Source organism: Bos taurus, chromosome 5 (genome assembly GCF_002263795.3).
Source record: "Bos taurus isolate L1 Dominette 01449 registration number 42190680 breed Hereford chromosome 5, ARS-UCD2.0, whole genome shotgun sequence".
Lineage (NCBI taxonomy): Eukaryota > Metazoa > Chordata > Mammalia > Artiodactyla > Bovidae > Bos > Bos taurus.
In genome coordinates, this window is record NC_037332.1 from 95309871 (window position 1) to 95334578 (window position 24708).

Sequence of the window (24708 nt, forward strand, 5' to 3'; positions counted from 1 at the left end):
TGCCTGCCAATACAGGAGCATAAGAGACATGAGTTTAATCCCTGGGTTGGAAAGATCCGCTAGAGGAGGGCATGGCCACGCACTCCAGTATTCTTGCCTGGAGATTCCAATGGACAGAGGGTCACAAAGAATCAGACTTGACTGAGCACGCACCCACAAGCAGTTCAGAATATTACACTCCTGTCCCAAACACTTGTCTCCAGAATGGACTGGTTTTACTGAGGCATCATGGAGGGAGGGGAGATGTTTAAGTAGTGATTGTCTGTCTTGTGTCCTTCTCTGGAGCATCTACGGAAGTGGAAGGATCTCACTGAGTCTTTAGCTTTGGTGTTTCCCCACCTGACATCAGATGAGGCTTCCATGGTCTCCCTGGTCTCCAGTTGCACAATCAATGCCATTGACGCTGCGATAGTCATCCCAAGTGTTAGTCCTCTGCCCCGAGAAGGTTCATTAGCTCCCAATGTCCTCTTATTCCACCCTAGACCTGACAAGAGCAACTTTGGCTGCCCGCTAAAACTCAAGGTGGGTGCAGAGTTTGCTGCATTTAGCTCATGAGCCCAGACAGTCCAGGAAGCCATCTCTGCTTCCCCAGGCAACCTTGGAGGGGAAACATCAGGGCTCTTGCTTCTAAGCAACTAAATCAAGTCACCCAACATACCTGTAGTTTCTGCATTCCATTCCCCTGAACTATGAGGCCAGGGCAGAAGATCTCTTACCTGTCACCCACATACCTGTCTAGCTTTATTGCTGTTCTCTCCCTCCATTTTAGAGGTGATAGAAAAGGGATCAACTTGATAGAGAATATGGCAGCATAAGAGATATATAAATAAAAGTTAAATGCAATTCCTCAAATAAAAAAAAATACTTAAAAATAATTTGAAGGAAATGGCCTCATGAAGTTTGTTGACGTCAAGGACCATAAGAGATTTCAAAGAATTTTAATGTTTTTTGCCTGGATCTGCTGGGCCCTTGTCCTTGAAACAAATACTTTAAATATGCTTAAGGAAAACTTGAAGAATTGTTTTCTTTTGCTTTGTAATCAGTATATTAAAGAGACATTCATATATTTCAAGAATTGCTTAAATCCTGATACCCAGTTGCAGTGCTAGAAACTCTTAGATAAAGGATATCTAGATTTCCACTGTGCCGAGGGCCAAATTCCCATTTTTGAAAGCTGAGTCATGGCCTGCTTACAGTGCTGAACTCTAGGTCAACAAAAGCCTCAGGCTTCCCATGTGGCGCAAGTGGTAAAGAACCCACCAGATAATGCAGGAGACTCAAGAGATTAGGTTCAATCCTTGGGTCGGGAAAATTACCTGGAGTAGGAAATGGCAACCCATTACAATATTCTTGCCTGGAAAATTCCATAGACAGAGAGGCCTGGTAGGCTACAGTGCATGGGGTCACAAAGAGTCGAACAAGACTCAGCACAGCACAGCACAGTACAGTACAAAAAGCATCAAATGAAAACCAGAACTCAGACTTTAGGTAAAATTCCAGTCCAGAGAGTGCAAGGAGCTCACAATTCGACCTACTCTGCTCTAAATTTAGAGCAAATGGTAGACAAAATGTGCCACAAGAGAGCTTCGTGGTAATATAGCTGGTCCCCCAAACAGGGTTGAACAACTCTTGAACCAGAAATGGGGCAGAAAACAAAGAGAGGGAGTATGGATCTGCTGGGCCCTTGTCCTTGGGACAAACACTTTAAATATGCTTAAGGAAAACTTGAAGAATTGTTTTCTTTTGCTTTGTAATCAGTATATTAAAGAGACATTCATACATTTCAAGAATTGCTTAAATTCTGATACCCAGATTTAAGCTTGTGAACATATGATTTTAAACATACAATTAAAGCTATTCATCATAATTTGCTATAGTACCAACATTAAATTACAGTTACTCTGGAGTATAAGTTAAATGGTTTAAAGTAAGCCTACAACATACCTACAAAAACACCTTCCTATCTCATACATGCAAATTACTTCTCCATGTAAAGGCCTCATCACTCTAAGTTTCCCTGCTCCAGAAGTCACTACTCTAAGGCTTACTGTGGTCTGAAGAGAAGGGGGAGGGAAAAAAAGTAACAAGGACCAATAGCTATATATATTAATAAAAGACGACACAGCAGAAGAGAATGCAATTCTATAAATGCAAGCCCTCAAGAAGCAGCATGTTATGATAAACCCCTTCTTTAGAAAGGCATCATTTCTATCACTGATAGCACAGGCTAAATTAAATTGTACAGCATGCTATCTTCAAATAACAGTTGAGGCAATAGAATAAATATAGAAGCATCACAGTGAATCCCACTTAATACAACTATACAGACCAACACTTCTCTACAAATTAAGTTCTTTGTCTGACTGCCAGTTAAATACAATTTTAATTTCATAGCTTAACAATTAAGGGTCATACCCTGAAGTCAATACATATACCTGGCATTTCAGTCTAAGCTATTCCATGTACATAGCTGAAATCAATTACAAAGTATGGCCTAACAAATGCTATGCTAAGTCACTTCAGTCGTGTCCGACTCTGTGCGACCCCATAGACGGCAGCCCACCAGGCTCCCCCGTCCCTGGGATTCTCCAGGCAAGAGTACTGGAGTGGGCTGCCATTTCCTTCTCCAATGCATGAAAGGGAAAAGTGAAAGTGAAGTCGCTCAGTCGTGTCCGACTCTTAGCGACCCCATGGATTGCAGCCTAACAGGCTCCTCCGTCCTTGGGATTTTCCAAGCAAGAGTACTGGAGTGGGGTGCCATTGCCTTCTCCGAACAAATGCTAGGGGAAATTTTTTAAAGTAGTTTTTACAAGTATTAAACTTATCTTGCACACTTAAGTCATCATACATACAGGGCGAAGTCAGAGCTTTTATATTCCAGTTTATTCTTCATTTAACTTTTAAAACACTACTATAGTTGAATATTAAAACAAAAGCAAGTAGTGAGCATATTATGATTATAGCCCTTCACTCAATCACTACTGCAAATAAAACACTCGCAGTGAGTGTTATTCACGGACCCTACTAAGAGGTCTGACACTGAACACCACCCCTAGGATGATGTTCATCATCCACATATGCTTCTCCGTTGTAATGGTGCCATCGTTCCTGATTTGGATCAAAGTCCACTAATTCTACCTGGTCCATTTCATCAGTCTCTTCTACCTCCTTCCTCTCAGGCAGAAATTTTTCCAGCAAAGAGAGTTCATCAGGAGAGAGAAAGCCATTCTCAGGAAAGTTTACTTTAAATTCAATGATTAGGCGACCCTTTTCATATGGCCTATGATAAATTGGCATGCCTTCATTTAGCACACACTTGAGATCTCCATGGGTAACAATCTGACCTGGATGAGAAGTGATGACTATGATTCAGTTGTCAAGAGTAGATATTGGCTTCTGGAAGCCACACAATGCCTCAGTCAACTGTATATCCATACACATGAAAAGGTCTTCTCCTTGTTGAGTAAAAACAGCATGGTCCTTCTGATCTAAAGCAAGGATAATATCTCCTGGCTCCGGTCCTGGTTCTTGGTCTCCTTCACCATGGAATGTTATCTTGTGGCCATCTTTCACGCCTTTGTCAATATGAACTTCTAGAATTTTCTTTTCTCAAACTGTCTTCCTTCTGTTGTGGCTTTTACATCTATCTTTAGGACTGATCCACTCCCCATGGCCCTGGCAGTCCATGCAGACAGACTGAATTTGCTGAACCATTCTAGGTCTTATTTGATGAATTCTTATTTGTATTCCAGTACTTTGGCAACTGGGACAGCATTCTGCCACTCCTTTCTTACCACTTCAGCCTTCACATTTGTCACAAATCACATTCTTTTGCAGAGCTACTTTTCTTGTTGCACCATTATATAAAAAGGTTACTGCAAGTTGACGCACAACGTTTTTACCTCCCTCTCTCTCTCTGCATCCTGTCTCCTCCTCTGAAAAACATATCAAAGATGTCCGTGGGGGAGCCCAAACCACCACCTGCTCCACCGTCTTTAATTGCCTGTTCTCCTCCTTTGTCGTATGATTCCCTTTTCTTTGCATCAGAGAGCACTTCATAAGCTTGAGAAATCCATTAAAATGTCTCACCTTCATTTGGATTCTTATCAGGGTGGTACTTCAAGGCCAGTTTCCTGTAAGCCTTTTTCAATTCTTCTTGGGTGGCATTGGGTTTGACCCCCCAAGACATCATAAGAAGTAGTTTTTTTCACCATTTTCACCTGCCAATTAGCAGGCCGATGCCAGTGTCAGGGAGTGGGGAGGAGCGAGTTGCTGTGCACAGCTCAGGCAGCCACAGCTCCTCCGCCTCTCACTGGGCCCTTGTCTTGGGAACAAACACTTTAAATATGCTTAAGGTACTCTAAGTTATAAATGAAGGAAAACTTGAAGAATTAGTGGGACAAGAAGGAAGATAAGAAGACAGGTAGATATTTAATAAGAACTTGTTTGAAATATAAATGAAAATTAGGGAAATTAATTTTTTAAAATATTAATAAGTGGGTAAACCTTGGCCAAGACAAAGTCAGAGAAATAATTTCTGAATCAAACACTGGTATTGAGGGATTTACATAGTACACTGCCCAGAGAGAGAAAGGGGTAAAAATAATGAGAGAGCTGTTATTAAATAGAGAGATTTGATTAAGAAACTCCAACATATGTCTATCAGAAGCCCCAGAAAAAAACAATATAAACAAAAAGTGGAGGGAATTTCAGATAAGGAGGAGTTAACAGGGTAGTAGTTGAGAATTGATCAAAATTGAAAAAGACGTGAAGGGAATTCCCTATGGCCTAGTGGTTAGGATTCCAGGCTTTCACTGCCATGGCCCAAGTTCAGTTCCTGCTTGGGGAACCGAGATCCTGCAAATCACCCAGTGCAGCCAAAGCAAAGAAAGGAAAAAACAAAAAACAAAACACTTTCAGTGTTCCCCAGCAGTCCAGTGGTTAGGATTGAACACTTTTACTGCCATGGGCCCAGGTTCGATTCCCTGGTCAGGGACCTAAGATCCCACAAGGTACGTAGTGCAGCAAAAACACAACAAATAAACAAAGGAGTCCTTGGTTAGAAGACACAGCCTATTAAATTGCTACAACCCAGAGGGTGAAACTACAGAGAACTGAGGATAAAGGGAATAATTTTATCTTTATCAACTGAGCTATCAGGGAAGCCCAATATTTTTAAAGTACTAAGGAAAAATAACTAGAGTTTTAAAACCATTTAAATTATCCAAGAGCAAGGGCAAAATAAGGATATTTTTAGATAAATAAAATATTTCACCATGCCCAGACTTCTATTAACCTGTTGATATTATAGGACATACACTGACAAGAATAGCAGGAGGGAATATTTGGGATATAAGGAACAATCATTAACACAAGAAAGAAAGAAAATAAGATTTAATTGTAAAACTTTGAAAAATTTTAATTTTTTTAATTGAAAAGGTAAAACTAAATCTTCTAACAATAACATGATGGATGATGTCAGTGGGTAGGTAAAGCTTGCTAAGATGTATATGTTTGGAGGAGAGAAATATAAAATTCATTTAGATTTTATATGGGAATTCCCTGGTAGTCCAGTGGTTGACTCTGTGCTTCCATTGCAGGGGCACCGGTTGCTCCCTGGTCGGGGAACTAAGATCTCATCTGCCACTTTGTGCAGCCAAAAACAAACAAAAATTCACTTAGATTTTATAATAAAATGCATAGTTATGAATGTTTTTGAAATTTTTAATGATGGTTGCCCTTAGGATCGGAGAAGGCAATGGCACCCCACTCCAGTACTCTTGCTTGGAAAATCCCATGGATGGAGGAGCCTGGTAGGCTGCAGTCCATGGGGTCGAGAAGAGTCGGACACGACTGAGCGACTTCACTTTTACTTTTCACTTTCCTGCATTGGAGAAGGAAATGGCAACCCACTCCAGTGTTCTTGCCTGGAGAATCCCAGGGACAGGGGAACCTGGTGGGCTGCTGTCTATAGGGTCGAACAGAGTCGGACACGACTGAAGTGACGCACCAGCAGCAGCAGCAGCAGCCCTCAGGGTGGACATACAGCTGACCCTTGAACAATGCTGGGGTTAGAGGCATTGGTACACCCATCCCCAGCCCTATGCAATCAAAAACCCTCATGTAGACTTATAATTGGCCCTCCATATTTAAAGAGTATGTATTTTTTTCTTTATCCACATGTAAGTGGACCCTTGTAATACAAACACATGTTGTTCAAAAGTCAATTGTACATTTTATGGCTTCTAAATTAGCAGAAGCTAAAAGAAGGATAATAAAATGTTATCTAATAGGGAAAATATAAAAGAACGATGAAGAAAGGGATGGTAATTGGAAAACAGGACAGATTATAAAATGAATATTATAAAAATGAATCCAAGTATATTAAAATCACAATAGATGTAAAAGGATTATTTTCATTAATTAAAAATGTTCAAAAAAATAAATAAATAAAATCGTTCAATTGAGGAGATGTTGGTCAAGGACACTAACATGCCACCAGTAGGTAAATAAGTCCTAGAGATCTAAGGCACAGTGTAGTGGTTGTAATCAACCATCCTGATTGTAAACTTCAGAGCTGCCAAGAGATTAGATCTTAATTGTTCTCATCACAAAAAATGAAATTATAATTATGTACCACGATAGACGGAGAAGGCAATGGCAACCCACTCCAGTGCTCTTGCCTGGAAACTCCCATGGATGGAGGAGCCTGGTAGGCTGCAGTCCATGGGGTCGTGAAGAGTCAGACATGACTGAGCGACTTCCCTTTCACTTTTCACTTTCATGCATTGGAGAAGGAAATGGCAACTCACTCCAGCGTTCTTGCCTGGAGAATCCCAGGGAAGGAGGAGCCTGGTAGGCTGCCGTCTGTGCGGTCACACAGAGTCGGACACGACTGAAGTGACTTAGCAGTAGCAGCAGCAGCAACCATGATAGAGGTGTTAACTAATACTATGGTGGCAATCATACTGAAACAGATAAATGTATCAAATCATTACACAATGTTATATGTCAAGTATAGCTCACCAAAAATGCTTACTGTATATCATATGAGGGACATTTAATTTTTAAAATAAGTTTTAAAGAAGCTCAAATAGCCAATAATCCTGAGGGGAATGGAAATTAAAACAACATATCATTTCAAATACATCAAATTGTTGAAAATTTGAAAGTCTGATATGCCAAGTGTTGGTGAGGCTATGGAACAAAGAGAAATCTAACATGTAGTTCAGAAGAATGTAATTTGGTACAATCACTATGGAGAACAATTTGGCAATATCTATAACTCTAGGTATATAGAATATTCACCCCAGCATTTTTATATGTGTGTGTGTATATATATATATTCTAGAAAAACAAATGTGTAAAAAGAGATATTTACAAGAATGTTTGAAGTTGTATTATAATAGTGAAAAATTAAAAACCAGTTAAATGTTTATCATCAGATCAGATCAGTCACTCAGTCATGTCCGACTCTTTGCGACCCCATGAATCGCAGCACGCCAGGCCTCCCTGTCCATCACCAACTCCCGGAGTTCACTCAGACTCATGTCCATCGAGTCAGTGATGCCATCCAGCCATCTCATCTTATGTCGTCCCCTTCTCCTCCTGCCCCCAATCCCTCCCAGCATCAGAGTCTTTTCCAATAAGTCAACTCTTCGCATGAGGTGGCCAAAGTACTGGAGTTTCAGGTTCAGCATCATTCCTTCCAAAGAAATCCCAGGGCTGATCTCCTTCAGAATGGACTGGTTGGATCTCCTTGCAGTCCATGGGACTCTCGAGAGTCTTCTCCAGCACCACACTTCAATAGCATCAATTCTTTGGTGCTCAGCTTTCTTCACAGTCCAACTCTCACATCCATACATGACCACTGGAAAAACCATAGCCTTGACTAGATGAACCTTTGTTGGCAAAGTAACGTCTCTGCTTTTGAATATGCTATCTAGGTTGGTCATAACTTTCCTTCCAAGGAGTAAGCGTCTTTTAATTTCATGGCTGCAGTCACCATCTGTAGTGATTTTGGAGCCCAGAAAAATAAAGTCTGCCACTGTTTCCACTGTTTCCCCATCTATTTCCCATGAAGTGGTGGGACCAGATGCCATGATCTTCGTTTTCTGAATGTTGAGCTTTAAGCCAACTTTTTCACTCTCCACTTTCACTTTCATCAAGAGGCTTTTGAGTTCTTCACTTTCTGCCATAAGGGTGGCGTCATCTGCATATCTGAGGTTATTGAGATTTCTCCTAGCAATCTCGATTCCAGCTTGTGTTTCTTCCAGTCCAGCGTTTCTCATGATGTACTCTGCATATAAGTTAAATAAACAGGGTGACAATATACAGCCTTGACGAACTCCTTTTCCTATTTGGAACCAGTCTGTTGTTCCATGTCCAGTTCTAACTGTTGCTTCCTGACCTGCATACAGATTTCTCAAGAGGCAGATCAGGTGTGCTGGTATTCCCATCTCTTTCAGAATTTCCCACAGTTTATTGTGATCCACACAGTCAAAGGCTTTGGCATAGTCAATAAAGCAGAAACAGATATTTTCCTGGAACTGTCTTGATTTTTCAATGATCCAGGGGATGTTGGCAATTTGATCTCTGGTTCCTCTGCCTTTTCTAAAACCAGCTTGAACATCTAGAAGTTCATGGTTCACATATTGCTGAAGCCTGGCTTGGAGAATTTTGAGCATTACTTTACTAGCGTGTGAGATGACTGCAATTGTGCGGTAGTTTCAACATTCTTTGGCATTGCCTTTCTTTGGGTTTGGAATGAAAACTGACCTTTTCTGGTCCTGTGGCCACTGCTGAGTTTTCCAAATTTGCTGGCATATTGAGTGCAGCACTTTCACAGCATCATCTTTCAGGATTTGAAATAGCTCAACTGGAATTCCATCACCTCCACTAGCTTTGTTCATAGTGATGCTTTCTAAGGCCCACTTGACTTCACATTCCAGGATGTCTGGCTCTAGGTCAGTGATCACACCATCGTGATTCTCTGGGTCGTGAAGATCTTTTTTGTATACTTCTTCTGTGTATTCTTGCCATCTCTTCTTAATATCTTCTGCTTCTGTTAGGTCCATACCATTTCTGTCCTTTATCGAGCTCATCTTTGCATGAAATGTTCCTTTGGTATCTCTGATTTTCTTGAAGAGATCTCTAGTCTTTCCCATTCTGTTGTTTCCCTCTATTTCTTTGCATTGATCGCTGAGGAAGGCTTTCTTATCTCTCCTTGGTATTCTTTGGAACTCTGCATTCAGATGCTTGTATCTTTCCTTTTCTCCTTTGCTTTCTGCTTCTCTTCTTTTCATAGCTATTTGTAAGTCCTCCCCAGACAGCCATTTTGCTTTTTTGCACTTCTTTTCTATGGGAATGGTCTTGATCCCTGTCTCCTGTACAATGTCACGAACCTCATTCCATAGTTCATCAGGCACTCTATCTATCAGATCTAGGCCCTTAAATCTATTTCTCACTTCCACTGTATAATCATAAGGGATTTGATTAGGTCATACCTGAATGGTCTAGTGGTTTTCCCTACTTTCTTCAATATAAGTCTGAATTTGGCAATAAGGAGTTCATGGTCTGAGCCACAGTCAGCTCCTGGTCTTGTTTTTGTTGACTGTATAGAGCTTCTCCATCTTTGGGTGCAAAGAATATAATCAATCTGATTTCGGTGTTGACCATCTGGTGATGTCCATGTATAGAGTCTTCTCTTGTGTTGTTGGAAGAGGGTGTTTGCTATGACCGGTGCATTTTCTTGGAAAAACTCTATTAGTCTTTGCCCTGCTTCATTCCCTATTCCAAGGCCAAATTTGCCTGTTATTCCAGGTATTTCTTGACTTCCTACTTTTGCATTCCAGTCCCCTATAATGAAAAGGACATCTTTTTGGGGTGTTAGTTCTAAAAGGTCTTGTAGGTCTCCATAGAACCGTTCAGCTTCTTCAGCGTTACTGGTTGGGGCATAGACTTGGATTACTGTGATATTGAATGGTTTGCCTTGGAAACGAACAGAGATCATTCTGTCATTTTTGAGATTGCATCCAAGTACTGTATTTCGGAGTCTTTTGTTGACCATGATGGCCACTCCATTTCTTCTGAGGGATTCCTGCCCGCAGTAGTAGATATAATGGTCATCTGAGTTAAATTCACCCATTCCAGTCCATTTGAGTTCGCTGATTCCTAGAATGTCAACATTCACTCTTGCCATCTCTTGTTTGACCACTTCCAATATGCCTTGATTCATGGACCTGACATTCCAGGTTCCTATGCAATATTGCTCTTTACAGCATTGGACCTTGCTTCTATCACCAGTCACATCCACAGCTGGGTATTGTTTTTGCTTTGGCTGCATCATAGGACTGCATAAATGAATTTTTACATAGTCATAGTATGGAATACCATCAGCACATGAAAATAATAAATTTAATCTGATAATAACATAGATAATTCTTTTAAAATGTCATATGGAGGGGTGGGAGGTGTGAAGGAGGTTCAAGAGGGAGGGGATGTATGTATACCTATCACTGATTCATGCTGATATATGGCAGAAACAAACACAATATTGTAAAGCAATTATCCTCCAACTAAAGTATTTAAAAAAAGAGTTGACCATGTTATTTAGACCACTTCCAGAATAAATTATATTAATGTAATTTAATACTATAGATTTGTATTAAATAAATATTATGACACTAAATGCAAAAAATTTTAAAAATGTCATGTGGAAACAACAAGTTAGAGTGGTAGATGGTATGATATTATTTACTTGTTTATATATGTTCTGAAACATGATAAATAATGCTATACATTCAGTTTAGTTCAATCGCTCAGTCATGTCCAACTCTTTGCAACCCCATGAATTGCAGCACACCAGGCTTCCCTGTCCATCACCAACTCCCAGAGCTTGCTCAAACTCATATCCAGTAAGTTGGGGCGCCATCCAGCCATCTCATCCTCTGTTGTCCCCTTCTCCTCCTGCCTTCAATCTTTCCCAGCGTCAGGGTCTTTTCCAGTGAGTCAGTTCCTCGAATCAGGTGGCCAAAGTATTGGAGCTTCAGCTTCAGCATCAGTCCTTCCAATTCAGGACTGATTTCCATTACAATTGACTGGTTTGATCTCCTTGCAGTGCAAGGGACTCTCAAGAGTCTTCTCCAACAACACAGTTCAAAAGCATCAGTTCTTCAGCGCTTAGCTTTCTTTATGGTCCAACTCTCACATCCATATATGACTACTGGAAAAACCGTAGCTTTGACTAGATGGACCTTTGTCGGCAAAGTAATCTCTCTGCTTTTTAATATAATGTCTAGGTTTGTCATAGCATTTCTTCCAAGGAGCAAGCATCTTTTAATTTCATGGCTGCAATCACCATCTGCAGTGATTTTGGAGCCCCCAAAAATAAAGTCCTTTACTGTTTCCATTGTTTCCCCATCTATTTGCCATGAAGTAATGGGACCGGATGCCATGATCTTAGTTTTCTGAATGTTGAGTTTTAAACCAGCTTTTTCACTCTCCTCTTTCACTTTCACCAAGAGGCTCTTTAGTTCCTCTTCGCTTCTGCCATAAGGGTAGTGTCATCTGCACATCTGAGGTTATTGATATTTCTCCCTGAAATCTTGATTCCAGCTTGTGCTTCATCCAGCCCAGCATGTCACATGATGTACTCTGCATATAAGTTAAATAAGCAGGGTGACAATATACAGCCTTAATGTACTCCTTTCCCAATTTGGAACCAGTCCATTCTTCCATGTCCAGTTCTAACTGTTGCTTCTTGACCTGCATACAGATTTCTCAGGAGGAAGGTAAGGTGGTCTGGTATTCCCATCTCTAAGAATTTTCCAGTTTGTTGTGATCCACACTGTCAAAGGCTTTCATGTAGTCAATAAAGTAGAAGTAGATGTTTTTATGGAACTTTCTTGCTTTTTCAGTGATCCAACAGATCTTGTCAATTTGATCACTGGTTCCTCTGCCTTTTCTAAATCCAGCTTGAACATCTGGAAGTTCACGGTTCAGGTACTGTTGAAGTCTAGCTTGGAGAATTTTGAGCATGTGAGATGAGTGCAATTGTGTGGTAGTTTTAACATTCTTTGGCATTGCCTTTCTTTGGGTTTGGAATGAAAACTGACCTTTTTCAGTCCTGTGGCCACTGCTGAGTTTTCCAAATTTGCTGGCATATTGAATGAAGAACTTTCACAGCATCATCTTTTAGGATTTGAAATAGTTCAACTGGAATTCCATCACCTCCACTAACTTTGTTCATAATAGTGCTTCCTAAGGCCTACTTGATTCACATTCCAGGATGTATGGCTCTAGGTGAGTGATCACACTCACACTCTGGCTCTAGGTGAGTGATCTCACCATTGTGGTTATCTGGGTCATGCAGATCTTTTTTGTATAGTTCTTCTGTGTATTCTTGCCACCTCTTCTTAATATCTTCTGCTTCTGTTAGGTCCATATTATTTCTGTCCTTTATTGAGCTCATCTTTGCATGAAATGTTCCTTTGGTATCTCTGATTTTCTTGAAGAGATCTCTGGTCCTTCCCATTCTATTGTTTTTCCTCTGTTTCTTTGCACTGATCAGTTAGGAAGGCTTTTTTATCTCCTTGCTATTCTTTGGAACCCCAGTCAGTCTTTCCCATCAGGAAGCTTCCATAAGCCTCTTAACCTTATCTATCAGAGGCAGATAGAAAGCAAACCAAAGTCGTAGAAAACTAACCAAACTGATCACATGGATCACTGCCTTGTCTAACTCAATGAAACTATGAGTCATGCCATTTAGGGCCACCCAAGATGGATGGGTCATGCTGGACAGTTCTGACAAAATGTGGTTCACTGGAGAAGGGAGAAGTGAATGGCAAACCACTCCAGTAGTCTTGCCTTGAGAACAAAAATATATGACACTGAAAGATGAACTCCCCAGGTCAGTAGGTGCCCAATATGCTACTGGAGATAAGTGGACAAATAACTCCAGAAAGAATGAAGAGATGGAGCCAAGCAAAAACAACGCCCAGTTGTGGATGTGACTGGTGATGGAAGTAAAGTCCAATGCTGTAAAAAACAATATTGCATAGGAACCTGGAATGTTAGGTCCATGAATCAAGGCAAATTGGAAGTGGTCAAACAGGAGATGGCAAGAGTGAACATTGACATTTTAGGAATCAGTGAACTAAAATGGACTAGAATGGGTGAATTTAATTCAGGTGACCATTATATCTACTACTATGGGCAAGAATACCTTAGAAGAAATGGAGTAGCCCTCATTGTCAACTAAAGACTCCGAAATGCAGTACTTGGGTGCAATGCTCTACATTATTTATGATTAAATATTTAAATACATATATGTATTAAAATGTGTATGAGAATAATAAATACTGATTCAAGATTGCAGTTACCTCTATGGAGATTGAGTGAGTGAAGTCGCTCAGTCGTGTCCGACTCTGTGCGACCCCATAGACGGCAGCCCACCAGGCTCCCCCATCCCTGGGATTCTCAAGGCAAGAACACTGGAGTGGGTTGTCATTTCCTTCTCCAAAGCATAAGAGTGAAAAATGAAAGTGAAGTCACTCAGTCGTGTCCAACTCCTAGCGACCCCATGGACTGTAGCCCACCAGGCTCCTCCATCCATGGGAGTTTCCAGGCAAGAGTGCTGGAGTGGGTTGCCATTTCCTTCTCCAGGGGATCTTTCTGACCCCGGGATCGAATCCAGGTCTCCTGCATTGCAGGCAGACGCTTTACCCTCTGAGCGACCAGGGAAAGGCCAGGAAGAAGGGAGAAGGGAGGACAATTAATGTCGGCACTTCAATTCTAGCTTATGTTTTATACCTTTTTTAAAAATATGAAACAAATATAATAAAATATAATGAATGATTTAATATAGTTGACTAGTGGATCCTTGGGTGTTTGTTATATTCTATGCTTTTCTATACATTGAAAATATTTCCAATTTTAAATTGTATGTTTGATTTATTAAAAAAGGTAGGGAAGGTTTGCAATAGGGAACCTCCCACTTAGCCAAAATATCAAGTAATTTACTGTGATGGGAAAATCCCAGAAGAAAAATGGAAATGTAACGATTTTCATCTCTCCTTTCAGACACATGGATGACCACTTCACAAACCTCTACCCACAGCTGATTAAGAAACGTTCCATGTTGAATAAAGTGCAGGACTTTTTAACGTACGTATGATTAGCATCCTCTTCTCATTGCTGCTGAGGCTTCAGGGATTGAGTCTGTCATTTCAAACAGCCGTTTTCCCTTCACCCATTTCTTTTCCATTTCTAAGGCAGGACTCTGGAGTGGTTCTTATAGTTAAGTGTAACACCTCTTGTTGATAGCGTAAAAACTGGTTGCAGACAAATGCCTTCTAATTTATGCCCTTTCAGAGGTCAGGTTAATATATCACATTGTCAGCTATGACACAGCTAGAGGAAACCTCACAGTACAAGACAGGCAAAACCAAACCCCTGGATCCCTTCCACCTGGGGGCTCCTCTCCTTTAGAAATCCCCCTCCTCCCTCTCTAAGGTGCTTTCTTTTTATGGACCTAGACTCATCCTAGCTGGGGAGTTAGTGCACATCTTAAGTTATAATTCCTCACATCCTTTGAGAATATTTTTATTTTAGTAAAGCTTTCTGGAGACTAATAATTCTCAATATTCAGAATTTGTTTTACATTTGTGGGAAGGACAGACTGAGACTAATTTGGGGATAGAAGAACTCTTGGTTTGGCCCTCTAAAATATATACCTAGCAACCTGTTTGCCAGATGTGAAGGTCCTTCCGAGCATCTAGGCTAGATCTCATGAAGCACTGATACTGTGTTTTTAAATTGATCTGGAGATAGCCTGAACAAATCAGAAACTGCTTTTAGTATACAAAGTTATGTCAACTCATCTTGCATAAAGTGCAGACAACTAAAACATGAGATGAAAGGAGTATAAAACAATGACAAAAAGACTTTTTTGTAGGACAGTCATTGAGGCAGTTATTGGCAAAAACTGGAATACAACAAATCATAGACTATGAAAATGATCTGAGAGAAATATAAGCAAATACAAACCACTATATCCTTATGGATTTAGTGAAAACATTATAATGTTATATGAGATGCATTTGAATAGTCCATCCTCAGCTTTCTTAGGTCTCAATATCACAGATAAATAAATAAATAAATATCACATCTGTGTTTCTAGATAGTTCTAGGTAAAGCATGCAGAGTTATAAAGAGAGAGTCATAGTCCTTGGGGCTTCCCTGGTGGTTCAGATGGGAAAGAATCTGTCTTCAGTGCAGGAGACTTGGGTTCAATCCCTGGGTCAAGAAGATCCCCTGGAAAAGGGAATGGCTATCTACTTTAGTATTCTTGCCTGGAGAATTCCGTGGACAGAGAAGCCTGGCAGACTGCAGTCCACGGAGTCATAGAGACTTGGACATGACTGACTGACTAACATGTTCACTTTCATAGTCCTTGGGAGAAATAAAAAATCATTTAGGATTTGCTCTGATATCTTTTCAAAATGATTGGAATGTTACAAGAGCCAGAATTTAAATTATACTAACCTTTGTGTGGGCTTAGTTGCTCAGTCGTGTCTGATTCTTTGGGACTGCATGGACTGTAGCCCACCAGCTCCTCCATTCATGGGGATTCTCCAGGCAAGAATACTGGAGTGGGTTGCCATGCCCTCCTCCAGGGGATCTTCCCAACCCAGGGATCAAACCCAGGTCTCCCACATTGCAGGCAGATTCTTTATCATCTGAGACACCAGGGAAGCCCTACACTAGCATAGGAATCTGAATATATAATCTTTAAGTGCTTGGTTTTAATTTGGCTTTGGATGAACAACCGTAGAGACCACTAGTACAAAGCTAATTTGTCTTCCAGGAAGCAAGATCAGTGGACCCGGGAGAACATCAAATATTACAAGAGTGACCCATTTTGGAGACACGCAGACTATGTTATGGCACAAATGGATGGGCTGTTTGCAGGGGCAACAAAGAGAGCTGTATTAGAAGGAAAAAAGGTAAGATTTCTAGAAAGCTACTCAGGATTTATATGGTATGGCAAGAATACTGAAAATGGTCTTTAAAATTACATTCCAGTTAAGGAGAAAATCAAATTAGGACTAAAGAATAAATTTCTTGCATAGAAGTACTGTCTTATCTATCTCATTACTAGAACCTGACTCAATGTCTTACACAAAATCCAAGCCTAACACATAAATAAACCAGCTTGTTTCTGTATCCTCTCTGTCTCGTTCATGTGCCCTGGGTCAGCTTAAAGTCCGATATGAATGTACTGGCTATTTGATTAACCTACTAAAGCTAGAGTTTTAGACAATATGATAAAGAAAAATGTATACATTTTTAAAAGTGTACAAGTACTATGATTTCCATCCTCCACAGCACTTGCACACACATACACACACATAAACACACACACACAACCCAGGCCCACATGTCATAATTTTTTCTGAAAAGTTTACTGAATCATTGAGGATAGAAAGGTACTGTTTAATATACTTCCAAAAATTAGGAAGAGTTTATTTCCTGGAGGTAATATATATACCACACGCACACTGGACAAAATATACAAAATGACAGTTTATAGAAAATAGGTGCAAAAAGTATTCTTAATCACATGAGCTCAGCCTTGGTAATAAAACTAGAAATACAAATTAAAACCATACTGAGAAATGCTTGTTGTTTAGTCACTAAGTTGTGTCCACTCGCTTTGTGAGCCCATGGACTGTAGTCCGCCAGACTCCTCTGTCCATGGGACTTCCCAGGCAAGATATTGGAGTGCATTGCCATTTCCTTCTCCAGGGGATCTTCCCGAACCAGAGTTCGAACCCATGTCTCCTGCATTGGCAGGTGGATTCTTTACCACCAAGCCACCTGGAAAGCCATACTGAGAAATCTTTTCTTACTTATCAGTTTGGCAAAAATTCCAAAGTGTGAGAGCATACTGTGTTAACAGGTAATAGGGGGAAAAAAACATTTTCCTAAAAGACTGGTGGGAATACAAAATGGCATATCTGCTATGGACAGCTTGGCATCCAACACCAAAATCACATACTCATTTATCCTCTGATGCAAGATTTCCAGGATTATCACAAAGGTTCACTGGCAGCAATATAAGCCTATTCATTGCAGATAATTTACAGTAGTGAAAAGACTGAAAACAGCCAAAGACATGAAGACTGGCTGTACGAATGATGTGGCTGTAAACAGGAATGAGGTGTATCTCCATATACTGCTATGGACTGACCTTCAGAATCTGTTATTAAGTGTAAAAAGTAAAGACTGGTGTATATCATGTGCTGCCTTCTGCATAAGAAATTGAGATAGATAGATAATAGATGATAGATAGAGAGATGATAGATTTACACATATTTTCAAGGAGAAACAGCAATGAAAGTGTAAACCAATAACTAAAAGATAAATGAAAGGAGAATGGAGGGAGCAGAAATGAAAGCTACATTCCTCTGGATGTAACTTGTTTTTTTACATTTGACTTTGAAACCATGTAAATGCTGTTCATACTTACACAAAATTTTTGGAAGCTAAGTGATTCCTAAGACCTGAAAACGAATGCACACAAATATACTTAATACATCAAGTTCATGGTATAACCATATGGGCAACAGTTAGATGATGTCAAAACAGAGTTACTGAACTTCCCTGGTAGTCCAGTGGTTGGGACTCCACACTTTCAGTGCAGGGGGCATGAGTTCCATCCTCGGTCAGGAAACTAGGATCCCACATGCCACACAGCATGGCCAAAACAAACGAGCAAAAAACAGTTATCCTTACAAAGCAGTGCATCCTCAGTGGAATAGATGCTAAGGATAAGAAAACCACCAAAACAGAAATAGACAGCCTTGACTTGTAATCTTACTTTAGTAAAAATATTATATTGCTATTTTGAAATCTGATAGATTTTGATAGATAAAGATAAAGCAAAGAAGTATATTAGATAAAAAGATTTTCAGCACAAGAAAAGTTAATGAAGTAAACATGCTGTGTATTTTTTAATTAACATATAGGTAGGAAATCATTACTTTTGGCTTCCTTAATTAAAAAAAAAATGTACGTTTCCTTTCTTTGTCCCTTGAAAAAGCCTAGAAGTAATGACAATAGCCTTGACCCAGTAGCATTTAGTCTTCCCCAGGAGAATATGGTCTATCTTAAACAAGACATAGAAGCACTAGCCATGGAGAAAAAGATTGGGAAATTTGACTAATTAAAATAAGAATTTCTTTTTATCAAAAAACAATATAGAGAGTGAAAAGATAAGCTGCAAACCAGGGGAAGATATTTGCAATACATTTAACTAACAAAGGATTTGTATCTAAAATACATAAAGAATGTCAACAAATTTTTAAAAAGAACATACCCAGTAGAAAAATGGGTAACGGGCACAAAACATCAACAGGAACTTCACAGCAGAGGAAGCACAAATGACCAATACACATGTGAAGAAATGCACGATTTCAAGGAAATGCATCATAAAGCCACAGTGAAATCCTATTACACACCAGAACTGGGAAATCCCAACCACTACTGGTGTAAGTAAACTCTTACAACCACTTTGGAAAAGGATGGGACATTACTTGAAACATTTGAGGTTAATACATATTCTACAACCTGGCAGACCCACTCAGAGATTAGATACAGTCTTGAACATGGGGTCCACATATGTAAAAGTTCACAGCATCATTGTTTACTGTGAGCTGTAAACGTCTCAAATGCTTATCCTAAGTATATTGTGATACCGTATGTTCATGTAATGTGATACCATATGGGAATGAACATGAACGAACCGTTTCCACACTGTCGACATTGATCCATGTCAAAAAATAATTTTGAGCAAGGGAATGCACATGATATGATTCTATTTATCCATATTCTAAACCAGGCAAAGTTTTAAAAATATATTGCCTAGGGATTTATACATAGATGATAAAATGATAGGAAAGCAAGTAATGAACAACTTGAAATTTAGCAGAGTGGTTACTGCTGATGGGGAACAGAAATGAGATTGGTGACTTTCTAAGGCACAGCTGATAGTCTATTTAAAACAGTCTATTTTTTAACTGGGATGCAGGTACATAGGAGTTTATTTTTATTATTTTTTCTTAAAATGTGCATTTACATCTTCATTCTTTCATATGTATGATATCATTCTTGATTTTTAAAATAAATGCAAAAAATTTAAAGGCAAATTACAAACTGAAAAAATCTTGCAATTCATGTCAGACTTAAAGAGCTCTTAAAAGTAGATAAAAAAGAATAACCTAGTAGAAAAATAAAGCATGTTAACAGTTCACAAAAAGTAAATCCAAAGATTCTTAAATATATATTCAGCTGTATTCATAAATGCCAAGATAAACTACAGTGAGGGGACTTCCCTGGCAGTCTAGTGGCTAAGACTTTGTCTTCCAGTGCAGGGGGTTCGATCCCTGGTTGGGGAACTAAGATCCTACATGCCTCATGGCCAAAAAAAAAAAAAAAAACAACACATAAAACAGAAGCAATATTGTAACAAATTCAATAAAGACTTTAAAAATGGTCTACATTAAATGTAGCTACCAGATACTGTTTTTTCCTTATCAACTTGGAAATAAACTAATTGTTTAATTCGTTGTTGAGGCTGTAATAGTATAATTGAAATAAGCCCTGTGAAGATAATATGGAAATATCTATTAAAATCAAAATCATCTTTAGAAATCTGTTCTACACAGATTATAATATAATGTGTGTTCTACACACATTATTATAGAAAATAATGTGTCCAAGGCTCATTATTGGAAGATTGTCTTTAATAGTAAAAGACTAGAAACCACCTGAAAGTCCATCAATAAAATACTGATTAAAAACATTATAATGCATCCATTCATAGACATACTGTTTAAAAGAATGAAGAAGATTTTTACATCCAATATGGAACGGTCCCCAAGACACCAAAAGATACGAAGAGGAAAAAAAAAAAATCAAGGTGAAAAGAAGCACATAAAATATATTATTATTTATGTTTTAAAAAATGTATTTGTAAGACATTTTAAAAAGATCCCTTGGAGAGGGCATGGCAACCCATTCCAGTATTCTTGCATGGAGAATCCCCATGAACAGAGGAGCCTGGTAGGCTACAGTCCATAGGGTTGCAGAATTGTACACGACTGAAGCAACTTAGCACAGCACAAGGCATTTTTAAAAGTCTAAAGAGATACACTAGAAACCAAGTGGTAAGCTGGAGATAGGATTGAGGTTTGAGCAAACAGAGAAGAGGAGTGAAAAGAATTTCCACTATAAATCTTATGGCAACCCACTCCAGTGTTCTTTCCCAGGAAGTCCCATGGACAGGGAAGCCTGGCAGGCTACAGTCCATGGGGTCACAGAGTCAGACATGACTGGCCATGCACACATGTATCACTTGTGCCAAGACTGAAAAAATCTGCAGTAGAGAAATGCAAGCAGAGTGCTCTGTTTTCCTTTCCTAGGACCCACTCTTCGAATCTGTGGATAAAAGGCTAAAATGTCTCGTAAACTATAAAGTAATAAAAATTATTTTATAAAGTACAAAAAAATCTTGGTATCTGTTACATGAGGGACTCTTCACAAAGGAATACCTAACAAGGGGAACCCTCCCAATAGAAAATGACATGTGATAGTAACAAATCAATGTTAAGTGCAGTCTTTGTCTTTCCCCAGCCCATGACCCTGTTCCAGATTCAGTTCCTGAATGCTATTGGAGACCTGCTGGATCTGATTCCCTCACTTTCTCCCACAAAAAACTCCAGCCTGAAGTTTTTTAAGAGATGGGACATGGGACATTGCTCTGCCCTTATTAAGGTGAGTCACTCGGTAGCCTTTCTCTTTGTCCTTCTTCTGGTCCATGGAGATTCTTTCTATATGTCACCCAAACATGGCATCTCACCACCCCTGCTGTAGTTACATATCACCTCATGGGTTCCTCTGTCATGGAAGTTAAGAACTGGAAGGAACTGATAGAGGGAATTGGATGTACATGATGTTAAAGAACCCACCTGCCATTGCAGGTTCAATCTCTGAGTCAGCAAGATCCCCTGGAGGAGAGCATGGCAACCCACTTCAGTATTCTTGCCTGGAGAATCCCATGGACAGAGGACCCTGGCAGGCTACAGTCCATGGGGTCGCAAAAAATCAGACACGACTGAAGCAACTTAGCATGCACACAGCACTTCTGTTTCTTCCATCATTTTTCTCATGCTGTATGTACCTGCCACTCCTACCTTCTAGAATCTTCCATTTTGGAAGCTAGGACAGAATCTGTCTTGTGTACATTAAAGGTTAATTTTCCACTACCAAATATAGCAATAAACACCTCAGTAGATGTATATTTCCCACATTTGCAGTCAGTTTTCTGTTTACTTCACTGTGATTCTGGCTACAGGTTCTTCCTGGATTTGAGAACATCTTTTTTGCTCACTCAAGCTGGTACACATATGCAGCCATGCTCAGGATATATAAACACTGGGACTTCAACATCGTTGATAAAGACACCAGCAGCAGTCGCCTCTCTTTCAGCAGTTACCCAGGTAACTAAATTTAGAGAGACATCTCAGTACTTTGAGTCCTATTTCCAGATGAAACCTTGGTGATTCAGAGTAACTGGAATGGATGAATAAATGTTTAGTGATTAGCATATATTAATAAAAACTGGTTTTTAGAGTGCTGTTTGAAGATATATAACTCTATTACTTTTACTTAAAGTACTATGTCATAAACTATGTTAAGAGGATTGCCAGAAATTCACTTCTACAAATGCCAACTGAGTATTAAGTACAAGTCACTTTCTGAGGCTCTGAAGTGGAAGCAAAGATGAGCAAGAAAGATCCTGATTGCAATTTCTCCTTGAGAGCCTGTCTCCAGTTCTCTTTTTTATGATTTTTTTAGTCGAAGTATGGTTGATTTACCCATTTCTTGTATTCTTTGCAATATCCACAGGACTTTACCTAGCGTATGGCAAAAAATAAATTCAGCAAAAAATAAATTTTTGCTGAATGAATGAGTGAATGAATGTACAAGCTTATAGGTCTTATACTAACAAGATAAATAAAATACAGATAAGAATAATATTACTGCTGAATACTGTATAGGCTACAAAAGCAGTGTTAGAAATGTTGTGAGTATTCAAAATAGGGATAACTCACATCTGATTGTTGGGAAAAGGAAAAAAGTTGAGATTTGAGATGAACTATGAATGATGACTAGAATTTGAGCAAGTAGAGATGGATGAGAAGGGACAATCTTTGTAGAATAGGAGTTGCAAACTCCTATGCCTAAAGCAGGGGGCTTCCCAGGGGGCTCATGCTTGCAATGGGCTTCCTAGGTGGTGCTAATGGTAAAGAACCACTTGCCAATGCAGGAGACATTAGAGGTGTGGGTTTGATCCCTGGGTTAAGAAGATCTAAAGGCATGGCAACCCACTCCAGTATTCCTGCCTGGAGAATCCCATGGACAGAGGAGCCTGGTCGGCTACAGTCCATGGAGCCACAGAGTTGGACACAAATGAAGAGACTGAGCATGCACATATGCATGCCTAAAGGAGACAAGAAGATGATATAAGTGAATAAAAGGGATCAGTAAAAGTAAATAGAAGTGGAAACAATTGTAGCAAAGACAGGGTCCATTGAAAGGGAGTCAGCTGTTCAGCACCTACTAACCATTGTCACCCGGACACGTCCTGGAGATCAGTATTTCCATATCCTCTAGCTTCTCAAGAGAGAAATATGGATTTAAAAAACAAAACCCACTGTGTAAACCCCTAAAATTGTATCTGATAGCTGGAATTGCCCCCAACAGCTGGTTTGCAACCTCTTCAGAAAACATCACCAGCAAAAAGACAAGGGGGAAGTTCTTACCAAACATCCAAGTGTCCTATAGGGATATGATGTGGATACTAACCTCTAATTACAAATATGCAACTTACAGGGTGGTTATACCAACTACCTGTCATATCTACCTTTGAAAGAGTATTTTTGTCTGAGTATTATTGCCTCTTCTGGTTCTGTTGTTCTTGATAATACTAGCTTTACCCTATCAGGAATTCTGACCAGGGGAATAGTGGTCTGTTTTACTGTCCTTGTGATCTGATCCTTCCTTTGAGATCACTTGGATTTCATCTTTGTTGTTGTTTGCTGAATTGTTTTAGTATTGAGGGGGACTGAGGACTCCTTTCTGCAAGTTAGACCATGATTTGATTCTTTGTTCCAAAATTTAAGGACAGCAAGATACTGAGACAATGAACCATTCCTATTCTTCCTCCTATTTTTGATAAAATGCAAAATTCAACAGCTACCTGAAATCTTTGCTTTCAAAACTCTCCAATCTTAACAGTCCTGGATCCCAAAAGTAGTGAGGGAGAAGGACATGGAGGAATTTCGTATGAAAACGTTTGGCTTGCTAATATTTGCATATATTGTTGTTGTTTGATCGCTTACTTGTGTCTGACTCTTTGCGACCCATGGACTGCAGCACACCAGGCTTCCCTGTCCTTCCATCTCCTGGAGGTTGTTCAAACTCATGTCCATTGAGTCGGTGATGCCATTCAACCATGTCATCCTCTGTTGTCCCCATTCTCCTCCTGCCTTCAGTCTTCCCCAGTATCAGGGTCTTTTCCAGTGAGTTGGCTCTTCGAGTCAGCCAAAGTATTGGAACTTCAGCTTCAGCATCAGTCCTTCCAATGAATATTCAGGGTTGATTTCCTTCCAGAATAGACAGATACAGAAGTATATATATAACTGAGAGAAAACAAAAGACATCTTTCTTACTCCAAGATGTTTTTATAGGAGCCAGTAGAGCAGTGTAATTCATAATTTCTCTAACTAAACTGCTTTGTTCTCAACAGCAAACATGAAAACCACATAGAATTTTATTTATATTACAAAGAATTTTTTAATTAAGGGATCAGTCACATCGGATTCATTCAATAGGTGTGGAACTAAGCTTTGCCGTGAACTCTATGCCATGTGAAGGTGCTGTTGATCCCAGAAAAGAAGCTGGGTGACTTGTTTTTTTTTTGGTGGAGGAATGCCACGGTAGATTGAGTGAATTAGGATCATGATGTTGGTTTTGTACTCAGAGTAGCAGGACCTGGAAGTTCTTCCTAATATGGATAAATATACTAAGAATTGTTGAGTCAGAACTGATAGATCAAGTCATGATATAATTTATTCATCTACAATTTTCCATTAAAATGTGCTAGACAGAGTGTTTGTGATGAAAAACAGGACAAATGGTCTCTATTCTAACAAAATTTTACCTTCCTGTAAAAAATAGAGACAAATAAAAGAAAGCAATGCTTAAAGTGTGATTTGTGTAATAATAGGGAAGAGTAGTTTGGGGACGATGAGAAAACTTTTAAGAGAAAGTAAAGTTTATGTTAAGACACAAAAGCAAGTATAAATTAGGCAGACCAATCGGGATATGTGATGGAATGTGATGGAATGTTCCACATGGAACATAGCACATGTAAAAGCCTGTAGGCAAGAAAAAGTTCAGAGAAGCCCAGAGGGAGGGAATGAAGGGCAATGCAAGACCATTAAAGTGACAAGTGAAAGTGACATTAATAGATTTGCATTTTAAAATTACAAAATGCCAAGCTCCTGAGCGCTGGACAAGAGAGGCTTCCAACAGAACATGTAGAAGTGTGAGGCAACAATCCAGGCAACTCAAACCATG

At 39.5% G+C, this 24708-nt stretch overlaps 1 protein-coding gene and 1 pseudogene across 4 annotated transcripts in view; one reads left to right on the forward strand and one right to left on the reverse strand.

Annotated features, from left to right (window-relative positions):
* PLBD1 (phospholipase B domain containing 1) overlaps positions 1 to 24708 on the forward strand; it is an 89032-nt gene that overhangs the window by 35919 nt on the left and 28405 nt on the right. For all 4 annotated transcript variants that reach the window (NM_001166298.1, NM_001101044.2, XM_005206971.4 and 1 more), the window contains exons 3-6: positions 14083 to 14166; positions 15869 to 16007; positions 20698 to 20838; positions 21419 to 21563. In NM_001166298.1, the coding sequence (NP_001159770.1) occupies positions 14083 to 14166; positions 15869 to 16007; positions 20698 to 20838; positions 21419 to 21563 (509 nt within the window). The remainder of the gene's footprint in view (positions 1 to 14082; positions 14167 to 15868; positions 16008 to 20697; positions 20839 to 21418; positions 21564 to 24708) is intronic.
* On the reverse strand, positions 2971 to 4214 carry LOC100139276 (dnaJ homolog subfamily A member 1-like; annotated as a pseudogene).